The 18,299-nt window shown below is 40.6% G+C and overlaps 1 protein-coding gene across 2 annotated transcripts in view; it reads right to left on the bottom strand.

Annotated features, from left to right (window-relative positions):
* Positions 1–18,299, bottom strand: part of PDS5B (PDS5 cohesin associated factor B) — a 97,908-nt gene that overhangs the window by 63,475 nt on the left and 16,134 nt on the right. For both annotated transcript variants that reach the window (XM_070749890.1, XM_070749892.1), the window contains exons 2-3: positions 11,235–11,357; positions 7,658–7,861 (exon numbers count right to left, since the gene is read on the bottom strand). In XM_070749890.1, coding sequence (XP_070605991.1) covers positions 7,658–7,861; positions 11,235–11,342 — 312 coding nt within the window. In that variant the 5' untranslated portion in view covers positions 11,343–11,357. The remainder of the gene's footprint in view (positions 1–7,657; positions 7,862–11,234; positions 11,358–18,299) is intronic.

Genomic DNA, 18,299 nt, shown 5'->3' with positions numbered 1-18,299 from the left:
TACAGTATACTGGTTACCATCTAACCAGCCCTCTGGCATAGACTATTCTCATTAATCATTTTTAGAATATACAGGTGTGAGACTTCGATACTACACCTATTTAAATATAAACCACCTGCATCAAATATTTTATAATGAACAAACAAAAATAGTTTTATAATAATGTGTAATAATGTATAATATAATAAATGTATACAAATTAGAAAGCATGTGTAAACATATGATAATGTACTTGTAAAATGGAAAAAATTAATCACGGAAAGCAGCAATGATCAGATGTTTTACTTAATAGTACTAATAAATAAAAAGTATAAATTCATTGCTTTTGTTCTTTTTGAAATAAAATAGATAAACACTGTTCTGCAGGAGCTGGGCAAGAGCTAACCACAACAAATACTAATGTTATTACTTATATAAAAATTTATATTAATTTTATTCCTACAATCCCTACATATAAAATACTAATGTACATTGCCAAAAAAAGAGGTAAAAGATCAAAATCACTGATCCGTTCAATTAATCTAAGTTAGACAAATTAGACATTGTATCATATGAAAAGAATAAACATAGAAACATAGAAGACTGACGGCAGAAAAAGACCTCATGGTCCATCTAGTCTGCCCTTATACTATTTCCTGTATTTTATCTTACAATGGATATATGTTTATCCCAGGCATGTTTAAATTCAGTTATAATTGGAATAGCTTATGTAAAAACGCATAAAATATATTGTATTTATGAATCTATAGAAATTACCCATTATCAAATTTCTTTAATTCACAAGAAAATGTCTTAAAACAACATTTTCCAAACACAACCACTAGGCGGCTTTATTTCAAAACCCTTGTTCATCCTAGCATACCATACAAGTCACTATTGTTAATTCAAGAGAAGAAAGCAGGAATAAGGGAATAAGGTACAAGAAAGAACTAATAAGAAAATGGAACAATAAATGAATACGTAGATGAGAAATGAAAGACTCATAATACTATAGGCATGGTATCCTTCTACATATCGTACACTATTTTGATGAACATTATATGAAGTATTATTTTGAAATTCCTTTGCACATCAATTTTCTGTTCCTTTTTTTAAAAAAGGCTTCTGAGGTTTCCAGCAATTAAAAAAACCATACTTCCAATTCTACAAATGTACAGGAAAGTGCAGAAATCTTTTCTAATTGGAATCAAGGGTTGAAGGTAAAGAAAACGTTTCAGTCAAGCACAGTGAAGTTTCTTTAGATTCTTGATAAGATCCTAACTATTGTAGGAAACCAATAATTGCCTAACAGTAATCAGATTGTCTTAATGTAGTAGCAAATCTTTGTTTTATCTACTAAATTGTAATTTATTTGAATATCTGAACTTACTCATAATGATCAATTACAAAAATTTTAAAGCAGGATAAAAAATATTTGCAAATTTAAATTAGTGCTAGCTACATTTTGTCACGTTTGCATTTTTATTGTTTTTAGCTTTGCAGTTTGTTTCCTCAATCCATTCTTCTTGCCCACCTTGTTAAGGGCAAAAAGAAACATTGGCTTAAAAATGACACAAATTGTGCAACCCTTACTAATATACTTCCTTCTCCCTTTTTTTTTTTCATTCTATCTCCCTATTAATAAATGTTCCCTCTGTGGTTTGTTTCTTTCTTCTTCGATGAAACTCTATAAGGAGAGTGAAAACAATTTAAATAGGCTGTACTAAGCCAGAATTTAAGCTTTAATTGGCTGCTTTCTCCTTTTTTGAAAAATCAAATGTTTTTCTGTCTCTCTCTCTCTCACACACACACACACACACACACACACACACGCACATCACCAGAAAATTTAAGTGCCTAATTTAAATCCAAATAAAGAGCTCAATTTCCTCAGGAATACAGTTGATAAACTACCCCCTATTCTTATTAAGTTAACCTTTATTCCTATGGAACTAGCTTTTCTTAATGGCATGACATGTAGAAGGGCTCCAAGGTGGCTCATACATTATGTCATTTTCTATAAAAAATATTAATAATAATGGCTACCAAAATGTCTGTTGGCTCCCTATATTTCACTAACTAGAATCATCTCATTATCTCAGCCTTCTGTCTCCTATTGTAATGAATCCGATCAAGTTGGTCAAAGCCCACTTTCTACCAATTGACCACCAGTTTTGGAAAAATGGTGGGAAACAGAATTGAATAATGATTAGCCTCTCAGTAGTATGCAAAGACAGCCCTTCAAAAGGAAGGAGAGAATAATAAAGCTAGAAGAGATAGTTTAATTTATTTGGAAGTCAACTGAAATACTTAACTTCATATACAGTTTATCTGTTTACAGTTTAATCCGGGCCCTGGGCTCAGGCTATTGCTACTTAATGCCAGATCGGCTGTAAATGAAACTTCCCTCATCCAGGATTTACTCCTGGATGAGGAGGCCGACCTGGCATGTGGGACTGAAACCTGGCTGGGCCCAGAGGGAGGAGTTCCTCTCTCGGAAATGTGCCCAGCCAGGTTTCAGGTGTGACACCAGCCGTGACCCCAGGGAAGCGGGGGGGAGGAGTGGCTATTATAGCCAGGAAGACCATCAGTCTGTGTAGGCTCACTGTTCCTCAGATAGCAGGTTGTGAGTCCCTACTTGTGAAGTTGGACGTAGAGGTACAGGTGGACTTGTTGCTCACGTACCTGCCTCCCAGCTGTGTTTCAACAGCCCCGCCTGTGCTACTCGAGGAGGTAGCCAGGCTGGCGGTGGAGTTCCCCAGACTTATTGTCTTGGGGGACTTTAACCTGCCATAGCTCGGCAAATCCTCTAGGTTGGCACAGGAGTTCATGGCCACCATGGACCTGACTCAAGTAATTCAGTATCCAACTCACGCGGGGGGATAGGCTCTCAACATGGTATTCCTCACAGGGCAGTTGAGTAATGATCTAAAATTAAACAAAGCCTAGAGACTTTGCCTCTGTCATAATCAGATCATTTTCTATTGCGGCTTGATTTTAAGGCTCCAATCCTCACCCACAGGGAGGCAGAATCGACTAGATGGTTCTGCCCCAGACGCCGGATGGACCCAATGGGCTTTCAGAAGGCGCTTGGGGTTTTACTGGATTCGCTTGTACGCAGTTCGTCAGAGTCCCTTGTTGCTGCCTGGAATACAGCGGTAGATGGGGCTCAAGATCAAATTGCACCTTTGCGACCTCTCTATGGTAGTAGACCTTGGAGATCTCCTTGGTTCACTGAGGAACTCTGGGGGATGAAACGCCACAAGAGATGTCTAGAGAAGCGCTGGAGGAGAAGTAGATCTGAATCTGACTAAACACTTGTAAAAGCTCATAGTGGATGATCAGATAGTGGATGATCACTAGTGGATGATCAGATATGTCTAAATTTGGGGCTGGAAACACAAGAATGACACGATTTACAAAGTGGTGATTTACAAAGTGGTGATCAGAACAAGAAGATGTGTGTATAATGTCGCCTTGATTGTGTCTGCGGAATCTCACCCAGCCTCCCTGTTTAGGGTGACTCGTCCCCTTGTTAATCAGGGGGTAGTTGATGAACCCTTGCAGGGTAGTGTTGAGGACTTTAACAAGTTTTTCGCAGATAAAATCGCTCAAATCCGGACAGACCTCTACTCCAACTGGGATGCAGTGTCGGCTGACAATGAGTCAGTCGAGATGACAGGGGCCCGTCCTAGTCCATGTGTGTGGGAGGAGTTTGACATGGTAATACTTGATGATGTGGACAAGGCCATGGGAACTGTGAGTTCCGCCACCTGTTTGTTGGACCCGTGTCCCTCCTGGCTGATTTCTGCTAGCAGGGAGGTGACATGGAGCTCGGTCCAGATTATTAACGCTTCTTTGAGGGAGAGTCCTTTCTGGCTCCCTACAAGGAGGCACTTTTGCGCCCCCTCAAGAAGCCTTCCCTGGACCCAGCTCTATTTAACAACTATCGTCCTGTCTCCAACCTTCCCTTTATGGGGAAGGTTGTTGAGAAGGTGGTGTCACTCCAGCTCCAGCTCCAATGTTCCTTTCATGAAGCCGATTATCTGGACCCTTGACAGTCAGGATTCAGACCCAGCTACAGCACAGAAACTGCTTTGGTTGCACTGATGGATGATCTCTGGCGGGCCTGCGATAGGGGTTTATCCTCTATCTTGATGCTCCTTGACTTCTTCGCGGTTTTCGATACCATTGACCATGGTATACTTCTGTGCCGACTGGAAGGGCTGGGAGTGGGAGGCACCGTTTTACGGTGGTTCTCCTCCTACCTCTCTGGTTGGTTGGAGTAGGTGTTAGTGGGGAGTCAGAGGTTGGCTTCTAGGTCCCTCCCTTGTGGGGTATCTCAGGGGTCAGTTCTCTCAAAAATCCTATTATTACAGCGATCCCTCGAGTTTCGCGATCTCGATCTTCGCGAAACGCTATATCGTGATTTTTAAAAAAATATTAATTTTTTAAAAACCCACTTCCGCGTTTGGCTTCAGGACTCATCTGGGAAGCGGCGCGGCTGTTTTAAAAGGTCGCAGCTGGCCTGGGGGGCTTCCCACCATCCCCCTAACCCCCAACCCGTGTTCGGGGGGTGCTGGGAAGCCCCCCAGGCCGGCTGCGACCTTTTAAAACAGCTGCGCCGCTTCCCAGATGAGTCCTGAAGCCAAACGCCAAAGGCGAACTTCCGCGTTTGGCTTCAGGACTCATCTGGGAAGCGGCGCGGCTGTTTTAAAAGGTCGCAGCCGGCCTGGGGGGCTTCCCAGCACCCCCCCCTAACCCCCAACCCGGGTTCGGGAGGGTGCTGGGAAGCCCCCCAGGCCGGCTGCGACCTTTTAAAACAGCCGCGCCGCTTCCCAGATGAGTCCTGAAGCCAAACGCCAAAGGCGAACTTCCGCGTTTGGCTTCAGGACTCAGCTGGGAAGCCGCGCGGCTGTTTTAAAAGGTCGCAGCCGGCCTGGGGGGCTTCCCAGCACCCCCCCTAACCCCCAACCCGGGTTCGGGGGGTGCTGGGAAGCCCCCCAGGCTGGCTGCGACCTTTTAAAACAGCCGCGCCGCTTCCCAGATCAGTCCTGAAGCCAAACGCCAAAGGCGAACTTCCGCGTTTGGCTTCAGGACTCAGCTGGGAAGTGGCGCGGCTGTTTTAAAAGGTCGCAGCCGGCCTGGGGGGCTTCCCAGCACCCCCCTAACCCCCAACCCATGTTCGGGGGGGTGCTGGGAAGCCCCCCAGGCCGGCTGCGACCTTTTAAAACAGCCGTGCCGCTTCCCAGATGAGTCCTGAAGCCAAACGCCAAAGGCGAACTTCCGCGTTTGGCTTCAGGACTCATCTGGGAAGCGGCGCGGCTGTTTTAAAAGGTCGCAGCCGGCCTGGGGGGCTTCCCAGCACCCCCCCAACCCCCAACCCGTGTTCGGGGGGTGCTGGGAAGCCCCCCAGGCCGGCTGCAACCTTTTAAAACAGCCGCGCCGCTTCCCAGATGAGTCCTGAAGCCAAACGCCAAAGGCGAACTTCCGCGTTTGGCTTCAGGACTCATCTGGGAAGCGGCGCAGCTGTTTTAAAAGGTCGCAGCCGGCCTGGGGGACTTCCCAGCACCCCCCCTAACCCCCAACCCGGGTTCGGGGGGGGTGCTGGGAAGCCCCCCAGGCCAGCTGCGACCTTTTAAAACAGCCGCGCCGCTTCCCAGATGAGTCCTGAAGCCAAACGCGGAAGTTCACCTTTGTCGTTTGGCTTCAGGACTCAGCTGGGAAGCGGCGTGGCTGTTTTAAAAGGTCGCAGCCGGCCTGGGGGGCTTCCCAGCACCCCCCCAACCCCCAACCCGGGTTCGGGGGGGTGCTGGGAAGCCTCCCAGGCCGGCTGCGACCTTTTAAAATAGCCGCGCCGCTTCCCAGATGAGTCCTGAAGCCAAACGACAAAGGCGAACTTCCGCGTTTGGCTTCAGGACTCAGCTGGGAAGCCGCGCGGCTGTTTTAAAAGGTCGCAGCCGGCCTGGGGGGCTTCCCAGCACCCCCCCGAACCCCCAACCTGGGTCTTCCCGGCCGCCCACGCAAAGGGGAAACCCCGGCTCCTCGCTGATGCCCGCCGCTCGCCCACCCGCCAGCAAGAGGGGGAAGATCCAGGGAAGGTTCCTTCGGCCGCCCAGCAGCTGATCTTCTCGGTAGCGCAGGAGCAGCAGCGAGGAGCCGAATCGGGTTTCCCCTTTGCGTGGGCGACGGGGAACGCAAACTCCACCATCTACGCATGCGCGGCCATAGAAAAAAAGGGCGCGCATGCGCAGATGGTGTTTTTACTTCCGCAACCCTACATTGCGAAAAATCGATTATCGCAAGTGGTCTTGGAACGGAACCCTCGCGATAATAGAGGGATCACTGTATTATTATTATTATTATTATTATTATTATTATTATTATTATTATTATTATTATTATTTTCTATTATGTTAAATATTAGTTTGGCAGCACTAACTTTTGTCTAAACTTTCAGCTTTTGATGTTGCATGTGCCTGGTACCTCAATTTCAAAATTCTACAGTTCTATGCAGCAGCCGATTCATATTAACAAGGAATGGAACATGAAAAAATATAAAATCTTGTCTATGACCTCCCCTCCCCATTGAGAAGTCATCAATTATTTTTAAAGGGTCTTCTTAAATCCATTTGCCTTGTTTTCCAAATTGTGTAAATAGATATATTTATATAATTTATTTTTTGTCTTTAAAACAAATTATACCTAGAGTTGCAAATAAATTTAATGTATTAATTAGGAGCTGATTAAGCAATGCAAGCTTTTGATATTACTTGATAAAGGTAGTATTTCGATTTTTTAAAATACTGTTTCTAAATAGACAGGATGTTAATGCAGTAAGTTATAAAAGAAGTTTCAAGAGAATTCTTGCATTCTGCAATTAATAATACTCACTGTACATATTTGATATGTATAAACAGAATCTGCCAATTTACTACCTAAGAACATCTTTAAATATTATTACAGTTTTTAAAAAATGCTTTATTATTTTATATTATCTAATTAAACATTATCTATTTGCTTAATAATTACCTAGCTTTAAAGTCACTAGGAAAATAGAGCAAAAAACAGGAACCCATTTTTAAAGACAGTCAGAGACAAATATCAAAGAAAGGTTGAGATGAATAATGATCATGCTGCGCAAAGGACAAAGTTTTCATTATTAATATAATAGAATTCAGCTCATCTGCATCTTGGAATTATTGCTTTTGGAATACATGAAAAAAGGAATTTCTGCTAATTCCTAACTAAACATAAATGAATAATGTTCCCATTTATATTCTGTCATAAAAGATTTTACTTAAATTAAAATTTAAAAAGACAGAACTCTGATGATCATTTTTAATTTTATAGCTTCCTTGCTGAGGGAGGATTTGACCACCCATTATTGAAAATTAATATTAGGAATTTGCCACAAGTAGCATATAAATATTTGCCACAAGTAGCATATAAATAAAATCAGATATGCTAAATACTATGATTATCAGATATGCTAAATACTATGCAAAAATCTACCAAACTGAAAATACACATCACAAAACATATAATACAGAGTTTCATATGCAATTGAAAATTATGATCTAGTAGGCAATTTGCTTTCAATTGTTTAGAAATAAATATAAAATAGCATTGTTACACATCCAGATTACAAAAAGTTAAGTAAATCATACAACTTTACCTTAAGTTTATCAGGTGAAGTATACGGTGCTTCAGGAGCATATATTCTAAAAATATCAGCAAGACAACATGCAACAAGCAAGCGCACATCTTTGTCAGGATGCTTAAGAAAAAAATCAGAAGCAAGATGTAGAGCAAGATTTAGGTACAGCTCTTTTTCCTCTTCAGAGTCCTGGTCCATATCCATAAAGGTTTTTACAACCATCTGCAAAAATAATGTTTAAAATTTAGCAATATATTCTAAACAAAATATATCATTCATACATACATACATACATACATACATACATACATACATACATACATACATACATACTTCATGTTATCTTCACCTTTGCTTGCCTCTTCTTCTTGTTCCACTAACCATTCATAGTACCATTTCCTTTTCCAATTAATTTGCATGCATGACGTGGCCACAGTAAATCAGGCACAGTCTTGTGATTTTGACTTCTACGATATATCTGGTTTTATACGTTTTAATACTTCTCTGTTAGTTACTCTGGCTGTCCATGGTGCATGCAATAATTTACACCGGCATCATAGTTCAAAGACATCAATTGTTCTTTAATCAGAATGCACACACACACACACACACACACACTAAGAAACTCTGTTTTACCTTTAATCAACTATAACATCAAAAATGCCTTCAATACTTTTTAGTTATATATCAGTTTATATTTCCGTATTAAGAGGTAACTGATATATGCATCTGAAATAAAAATATAGTTTATAAACCGAAGATTAAAATAAATGGTGAAGCACACTGGTGCTAAAAAAATCATGTCTATCATATTTTAAGATGCTATAAACTCATGCTGAAAGACTGAAATTGTAACAAAAAAAGTCTAAAATACATCAGAAAGTGTTAATAAGAATTTGGTTTCAGAAGATGATTTGCTTTTTAATACTCATATTTTTAATATTTCTTAGCATAGTATGAAAGGTATTAATGTACAGTAGTCCCTCACCTATCGCTGGTGTTACGTTCCAGACCTGGCCGCGATAGGTGAAATCCGCGTTGGGGAATTTATCGACTGATAGTACTTATTTAAGTATTTATATTGTAATTGTTTGGTAAGTTTTCATTGTTTTAAGTGTTTATAAACCCTTCCCACACAGTATTTATTTTAGATACAGTAGTTAAATACAGTATTTACAATTTTAGATTTTTTTTTTTTTTGAAAAACCTGCCGATCGAGTTCGGCGGGCTGTTTAAATCTGCCGATCGACTTCCTCAGAAACCCGCGATGAAGTGAAGCCACAGTAGGTGAAGCGCGGTATAGCGAGGGACTACTGTATTCCACTTTAGACTGATAGCAACCATCACATTAAAAAACTCTAGGTTGATCATTTTGCTACAACTCTGAAAGACAGCAATGAGATTCAGTTTCAATCCAAATTTTAAAAAGCAGCCTAATTTGATGGAATCCAAACGTCCATGTCTATCAAACAAACTCAGTAAAGGGTTTTAATGTTTTGGCTTGTTTCTTTGTCAAATCTGGAGATTCTTTTAATCAGGAGGGTGCAAGAAGAATCCAAAATGCTACGGTATCACATTCAATTTCAGATAAGTGATACTTTTGTTTAAGATTTAAACAACCAATAACTCTGAATGGTTGAGGCTGGAGTCCTACGCTAATATCTATAGTCCTAAAGATATTTACTACTTTAAATCCAGTGTTGTCCAATCAATATATCATCCAATATGACCCTGATAATTAAGAATGTCACTGACAAATCTACCTCCTTAGAATATTATGACTATTATTATATATTTACAAATATAACTACTGAATGTTCATGCAAATATTCAGTTTATTTTTTAAAAGAAAACAAAATAGAAGATATAAATAACTTGAAATGGCTTCTTTTAAAACAAAAATGCCTACTTTATTTTATCAAAAAACTCCACAATACAAAAATCACAGCCACACAACACTGCCCCATACAAAAATCCACTACTACAAATGCCTGATAGATGGCCCTTTAGCCTGTTTAAACACTTCCTAAAACAAGTCTGTTTCACTGCTAAACAGCTCTACTTTAAAATGGATTTTTCCTGATGTTGAACTATTATTTAGTTATCAATTGTGCAAGAAATGAAATGTCATTGAATCATAGAACTTTCCTAGTATCTGCAATGTTCTAATCTTTTCATCATTCTTACCTAGAATTATATTTTATAATTGTCAAAATTGCATAACTGCTCCTCCCAAAAAACAAAAAACCCAATCAAGATGGAAATTATATGATTCCTTTCCTTCTCCAACAGAAGACTTCTCTTCCACAAGAACTATTGTAGCTATGACATTTTGCATTTAGATGGGGATGTGATCCAAGGATTGACTAAATGGTGGCAAAATGAGATACAAGTAGAGGTGCAAGAGATGGAAAATACAGTAGAGAATATAAGGAAAATCAAGACTACAAGAGTTAGGGAAATGAGAAGGAAAATATTACATAAGTGGTATTACCCACCCGTTCAACTTGCACACTTTCAGCAGAACGTTAAAGGTATCTGTTGGCATGGGTGCCAAGATAAAGGAGTGTTTATGCATATGCTCTAGGAATGCCCAGTGGTGCAGCACTTTTGGCAAAAAGTGCAAGAGGATATTAATAGGAAGATGGACGATTACTAAGGAAATGGCAGTATTAATAAAAAGTAGTGAGATGGGAGAATACAGAGAAATAAAACAAGCAGCGATAGAAAGCACTCAGGCGGTAATAGTCTTGGGGTGGAAAGATGCAACAAAATGGACAATGCAAAATTGGTATAGGTATATGGTGGACCACATTCAATTCGAGATTATGGATAAAAAGATGAATTCGATTAATGAAACTGATTTGCAACAGCTGATGGGGCGATGGGACAAGGTAAGACGATATATGGTGAGTAGGATCCGAGACCAAGCTATAAGAAACAAGTTGGAATCACTCTAAAATATGTAAAGAAATATTTCACTCTTGGGTTTAAATGATTTATACAAGAAATACCCGCAACTGGTGGTGGGGTATGATTGATTGTCTAGTGGCGGGATCACTGAGCACATGTTATATGTTATATGTTGTGTGTGTGTTTTATATTATAAAAATCAATAAAAATATTAATTAAAAAAAGACATTTTGCGTTTATTTAAATAAACTTACTTTTCTGATCTATGTAGTATCATTTTAATGCTATACTGCTATCACAAAAAATATAAGAGGAAAAATAGATTTCTCCTCTTATCTAATTAAAAATGATCAAGGATGTTTCTAATGTTTACTTAGCAATATTGAATAAAACTTAAACATTAAGATAGAGAGCATGAGGCAGTTTAAAGGTTGTCAGAGAGAAAAGATGCATTACTTATTTTAGGAAGGAAAATGATAATCACAATTCAGTTTAACAAGCAACTAAAAGATGCTTATAAGGAATTTTGTTTCATTGAATTAGTTCTCCTAACTTATCAGAAAAACATCAACAACTTATTTACATGATTAGTCTTTTCTGTTTGAGGATAAACAATTTCACACACATCCAATTTTGGGCTGTCTAAATAAACATCATAATATATTATAAACTACCCACTCACTTTTAATCTTCGTACCATTTCTTCTTTTGAAATTTTGTCAGATATTTCTTTAACTCCTGGAGGGTATGTAATTTTTCCATCATTGGCTCTTGTTTTTGAATGAGCCATAGTGCTGTTTTAAACCTAGTAAAGAAAAAAATAATAATTAGATATAGATCACAAAATATCAAAACACAGACAAAATAGCCAATAGGCAACTGTATGTGAGTAGTTGTATATTATAGCATACATTCATAGTTTGGCTTTAGAATATCTTGCTCCATGTAGAACCTGCCTGGTCCATATACATTTGCAAGCAGACAATGTTTAGAATCGCACATAATCTCCTATAAATGCAAGGGGATCCTATTCCTTAAGCAGTCTTGCTCTGTTATTGCTCCCATATTATGAAACACTTTGAGCAAGAGATTAATCTAGCTAATCCCTATTAGCTTTTGGCAAAATGTTCAAAACTGTTTTATTTATGCAAGTACATTAAATACTGGCAACTGATTATGTGAGCATCTATTTCTTCCTATAGCTAGAAGTATATTATGTTGATTTTATGTGGACTTTGCATTTTACATAAACCACCAGGACTGTGTTTAATCTAGGCATATAGAAATACAGTGGTACCTGTACTTAAGAACTTAATTCGTTCCATGACCAGGTTCTTAAGTAGAAACGTTCTTAAGTAGAAGCAATTTTTCCCATAGGAATCAACGTAAAAGCAAATAATGTGTGCAAACCCATTAGGAAAGAAATAAAAGCTCGGAATTTGGGTAGGAGTAGGAGGAAGAAGAGGAGGAAGACAGTCGCTGCCGAAGGAAGAAGGTGAGATGAGGAGAATCAAAAAAATCCAAAACTTTAAGGCTTAAAAAAAAAGAGGGACTCTTAGGCAATGAGGAGGAGCATGCGCCTCCAATACACCCGGTGCACGGCTGCCTCCCATACACTGGCTGCTGCTGCTACCTGCTGCCTCTTCCTTCCCATGCTGAAGGGCTCCCCTCTCCCCTCGCTAGCTTTGTAGCTGGTGCCTTTCCTTCGCTGTGGTGACTCCTTGACTATCCAGAGCGAAGGGAATGTTTCTTTTCTCTGGGCGCTGGCAAAGGTTTATTCCCTGTAGAAGCACCCAGAGAAAGGAAAATGCATCGTTCGCTCTGGACTGCCAAAGCCTCCTTAAGCACCGCCAAAAGGCTCCTCTGGCAGCCCAGATGGCCAGGATTAAAGGGGGAATGGCAGGAAACTGGCTGGGCCTTCGTGCTGCTCTCAAATTTCCATTGAAATTTTTCCGGGCTCGGGTTCTTAAGTAGAGGCAAAAAATCTTGAACACCCAGTTCTTATCTAGAAAAGTTCTTAAGTAGAGGCGTTTTTAAGTAGAGGTACCACTGCACCTTAAATAAATAAATCCAATAATTATTTGCAAATTATTGTACAGGAATTTTGCAATCAACTGCATAGCTGAAATACAATTGCAACATACCCATTAGACAACTTTCTATTGAACAATTATCTATTTAATAAGGTTTTCTTAGAAAAGATGTAACCAAAGCTTTACATCTCAGCAAGTGTATCTATTTTTCCCCAAAGAAGATTCAGAAAAAATAAAATACTTCATAATTATTCTAATACTAGATATTTATCCAAAGCTGGGTCTAAAAATTTATAACATTGAATTTAGTAAGAAAGCAATTTTGATGAGAGCATAATTATAAATAAATGTTAAAATATATCTGAAAATAATATTCCAACAATCCTTTCTCAAATGTTAACATTTGAGACTTTCTCAAAAAAAAAAGAAGTTAAATAATGATAAACGTATATACTGCAATAGAGACTAAAGGAATTTCAGCTACACATGAACTATTACTTCCAGGAATCTATGAATTTATATATCCAGAAATTAATATGCTAGAATAAATAAGCCTACACAAATTTCTCCTCTCCCTTGCAAACAAAAACTTTGTGGGGAGGATAATTTTCAGGAAAGGGTCTTGAGAAGAATAGAAATCCTCTACCCAATTAAAAGAATGGCTGACATGCTATAGTGCACATTGACAAGTAATTACAGTGATACCTCATCTTACAAACGCCTTGTCATACAAACTTTTCGAGATACAAACACGGGGTTTAAGACTTTTTTGCCTCTTCTTACAAACTATTTTCACTTTACAAACCCACCACCGCCACTTGGATGCCCTGCCTCCGGACTTCCGTTGCCAGAGAAGCACCCGTTTTTGCGCTGCTGGGATTCCCCTGAGGCTACCCTCCATGGGAAACCCCACCTCCGGACTTCCGTGTTTTTGTGATGCTGCAGGGGAATCCCAGCAGGTGAATCCCAGCAGCGCAAAATGGGCGCTTCGCTGGCAAAAGAGGTGAATTTTGGGCTTGCACGCATTAATTGCTTTTCCACTGATTCCTATGGGAAACATTGTTTTGTCTTACAAACTTTTCACCTTAAGAACCTCGTCCCGGAACCAATTAAGTTTGTAAGACGAGGTATCACTGTATTGTAAAGTAACAGTTTGAAAGGAGAAGATTCTTGTTTACATGCATTTTCATACTCTCAGCCCCACCCACCCCAAAAAAGAGCACATGCAAAAAAGAGTGGAAAAAAGTAATATTGTACTCTAATAAATTAGAATAAAAGAGAAATAAATTTAAAATGTACTAAAGTCTCACTCAAATAAACAATGTTTATAAATAGCCACTACAATGTTCCCTTGACTTTTGCGGGTCCGACATTCGTGAAAAGTCTATACCACGGTTTTTCAAAAAATATTATTTAAAAATACTTCTCGGTTTTTTTCTACACCAGTTTTTCCCACCCATGACATCATTTGCTAATAAATAATTATTGTTAATAAATAATTATGTTAATAATTATCAGGATCATTAAGTATCTTCTTCAATGGTGAGTACCAGTAATAATGGTGAGTAATAATCTAAAGGTTGTTAAGGGAATGGGAAATTATAATTTAGGGGTTTAAAGTGTTAGGGGATGTCCTGCGATACTGTTCATAACCAAAAATAGTGTAATTACTTCCACATCTGTACTTCACGGAAATTTGACTTTCGCGGGCGGTCTTGGAACGCATCCCCCATGAAAGTCAAGGGAACACTATATATTTCTTAAGAAGAGTTGACTATAACACACTTATACTTTAATAAACCATTTCTCAATATTTTCCCTTAATTTTCAGGCCTCAAAACTCTCTGCATCATAACAACATACATCAAAATTTCATAATTCACAATTCACTTCTAAGATGCACAATTCACATGTGATTCGTGTGAATGATACAGCAACAAAGCAATAGGTCAATTGCTGAGTCATGTGTTTAAAATTTGCACCACTTAGAATACTAGCAATTTTTTATAAATCACAATCTCTCACAGACCCCTTTATGATTTCTCTTAAGAACCTACAGTTCCATGGATGACCAATTGAAAATGGCAGCTTTAATTCTATCAAGCATTCACAAAATACATCATTTAAAGAGTCGCCCTGAGTCCTGGAGGATTGGGTGACATAGAAGTCGAAATAAATAAAATAAATAAATAAATAAAATAAACATACAACCTTTGATGTTGCACTCACATACATCAGTATTTCACAGCCAAATAAAAATTGGAAAATAGCACCTAACGGGAAGTAAATAGTTTCCATAATTTCCGAGATGCCAAGACCATACACTGCATAATAGCTAAGTTGTATTTACAGAAGTAAAGTAACACAATTTCACTTGAAAATAACAGGGAAGCTATTAAGAATGATTTCTCATGGCTGTATATATCCAACTTTCTGTGTTCCTCCAATTTTCTTGTACAATGCAAATTTTTAAAAGCCTTTTAGTATGACTTAGCTTTATAGTACTGTGTTTCCCCGAAAGTAAGACAGTGTCTTACTTTCTTTTTACCCCCAAAAGCCCCACTACGTCTTACTTTCGGGGTATGTCTTACATTGGAAAAAAATTGAAAGGGTCGCGTTCCCAAAGGCATCTCCCCAGAGTCCAGAAGGGCAGCCGCGGGACAGGAGTCTCGTGAGCCCTTTTCCAAGTTCAACCTCAGGGCTCCAAGCGGCGTGCACGCGTGGAGCCACAGACGCGTGTCGGGGAAGCGTGTGTCTGGAGGGGAGGAGCCGCTCTGCGCAGTTGGGCAGCCCCACCTGCCTGCTGGAAAGGAGGCGGGCGAAGGAGGGCGCAGCTCCGGCCGCTCGCCTCGGAGCTGGTCAGCCTCGCTGGCTGCTTGCAGCCGAGCCTCGGCAGGACTCGGTTGCTGGGACAAGCGCCTTCGCTGCAAGCCGCCGCCCGCTCGGCTCACTTCGGACCAGCGCCGTCCTTCGCTTTGCCAAGCCGGGGAAGAGGCGGTGGCGCCGCGGTGAGGCGAAGGTGAGGGGGGCGCGGGGAGCTTGGAAGCGACGTCATCGGGTTCCCCCCCCACGGCAATACCCCCGTGTTTCCCCGAAAGTAAGACATATGTCTTACTTTCGGGGTACGGCTTATATTAGCCGACCCCCCTGAAACCCCCGATACGTCTTACAATCGGGGGTGTCTTACTATCGGGGAAACAGGGTATTAAATGCAATGTAGTGTGGTAGCAAAATAATGATTGTGCAGTGATTCAAATTCAGTTCCAAAAAAGTACTCAAAACATTTGGAAATATGGACAAAGCACTCGTCTGCAATTTATTACAACATCTGTGTGTTTTCTTGGAACTTTATGGCAGCAGTAGAGAGAAAGTGCTGATTCTTAGGACATAGTACAGATTCTTGAAAACATTGACGACAGATGCTTAAATTCAGTCATGTATTGTCTGAAGCATCTTTACTGAATTTAAGGTTTTGTACAATTCCCATATTTTAAATAAGGCCCTGTATTGATAATGGTGCTCTGCATAGTAAAACCTCAGTGCGATGATAGTATGGGAGTGTGGAGGTATGCCTCTGTCAAGTCTACTGATTTTAAGATGTCGTCTTCCCGGATAGTCCCCAAGGATGGACTCGGGATCCCATTCATTGCTGACAGATTGTCTGGATGAGGGGATTGATCTACAGAGCCCTCTGGTGACCAGGTTGGGAGGCTGAATTGATGCTCATCCCTAGCTGTCTCTGAATGTCTGGGGGAATGGAGGATTTTCTTGATCTATGTTTGTACGTATGTCTGCTTAATAATGGGGGTTTTAAAATATTTTAAATTTTAAATTATTAGATTTGTTATGAACTGTTTTATTGTGTTGTGAGCCGCCCCGAGTCTATGGAGAGAGGTGGCATACAAATCTAATAAATAAAATAAATAAATCATGCTAGTTCTCCTGACTGAGAGCAGGAGAGCCCAAGAACAGGCAATGACATTGTCCTTTCTGCCCAGGGACCAAGTCATAATTGAAGTTATGCCCCGTTGCCTCTCTCCGTGGCCCCAGTTTTCAACTTGTCTTGCCCTAGAGAGAGGCTTTTTTCCAGACTGGACATTGAAAACCCATTCTTAGACTCTGTCAACTGTGGTCAGCTAATCACTGCTAGTTGGACAGCAGCAGAAACAGCAGGAGCTTCACCTTGCATTCCTGCAGCCTGAGTTCCTCTCCCAATGCTGTCCGGTTATGCTGGCCAATCCAGATCATATGGCAATGCCGATGATCTAAAAGCCTCTCAGCTGGGAATTGTGGGAACATGTGGGCTAATCCCAGCTTCTGGCACAGCCGCCGACCCATGCAGCAATATATCCATGACCCAAACGGATTGCCAGGCTTCGGAGGGACTCTGTATGTCGAGCCATGGTCAACGCAACCTAATTTGGTCTGATAGCCTGCTGAAGCCTTGTTAACTTTTGTGATTTTTAATTATTAGATTTGTTATATATTGTTTTTGTTGTTGTTGTGAGCCGCCCTGAGTCTATGGAGAGGGGTGGCATACAAATCTAATAAATAATAATAATAATAATAATAATAATAATAATAATAATAATAATAATAACAACAACAACAACAACAACTGCAGCTTGGAGCGCCTTTCCCTAGCCATTTAACGTGATAGCCAACCCAGCGCTAAAAATCTTGCCATTGGCAATCACGCCACTCCAAAGAATCCCTGCCTTTGTATTCAGGACATACTCTTCTCCGCTCTCAATGGCGGAGTGTGACTCTGGTGACAGGAAAGACTCAGCTGGACACTCCCCAGCTCCCCATTATCAAGGGAGCTGCTAAATCCAGGTTGCTTCAAAGAGGGCAGCAGCCAAAATTAAATCCAAGGCTCTCAGACCCTCTAAGCATTCTTGACGCTTCCAGGTGCTTGAAAGCTCTGGAAAAGCAATTCTTAAGAGCAGCAAAAGAACATGGCAACCAGGCAGCTTCTCCCAACAACTATGAATCTTTCAAATCAGCCACAGGCTGCAGTTCCTATTGAGTCTCCACCAGAGGGAGCAAGGAAACTTTCTCCTCCTAGCCCTGCAATCTGACAGAAGGGAAAAGAGCCTGGATCCCTTTGCCTACATAGCAGCAGCCAGAGCACCTGAGATTTTTGGGAAATCCCCTCCTACAACTACCTTTACCCACCACTGCAGCTTGGGGCCCTACCCAGGGCTCAGTCAGGGGCCGGGGATTTCTCAGGAGATGAGACTAATAATTTCTCAAGCCATCTCCCAAAGTATTGCTACAAGCTTGCAGCAATATTTTCACCCGGATTCTCTTCCTCCAGCAGGACCTTCCTAGTCTGACCATCCTTCATTGATTCCTTCAGCCAGGGGCCCAAATTTCACAGCCCATCTGAGAAAACCCTGGACTCCTCCTGGGGTGATAAAGGTGGCAAGGAACTTGAGCTGTCAAGAGGATGAGGATATGGTGCCGGAAACACCGGCATTTACCGGAGTCTTCCCTCCGGCTCTTTTAAAGCCCTTACTGCATAAGGCCAGACCCACCACCAAGGTGGGAGCCCAGTCTCCATCTCCGGCAGCTCCTCATGATCCTTCTTTGAAGGTTTTTCCACAATCCTAAATTGATATTGGAAGAGATTTATTTATTTAATTTATTTATTTATTTGTTTGTTTGTTTGTTTGATTGATTGATTTTATGCCGCCCTTAGATTCAGGGCG

The sequence above is a fragment of the Erythrolamprus reginae genome, chromosome 4 (assembly GCF_031021105.1).
Source record: "Erythrolamprus reginae isolate rEryReg1 chromosome 4, rEryReg1.hap1, whole genome shotgun sequence".
Lineage (NCBI taxonomy): Eukaryota > Metazoa > Chordata > Lepidosauria > Squamata > Dipsadidae > Erythrolamprus > Erythrolamprus reginae.
The sequence above is the reverse complement of the archived record's forward strand: the minus strand, read 5'-3'. Positions and strand labels throughout refer to the sequence as shown.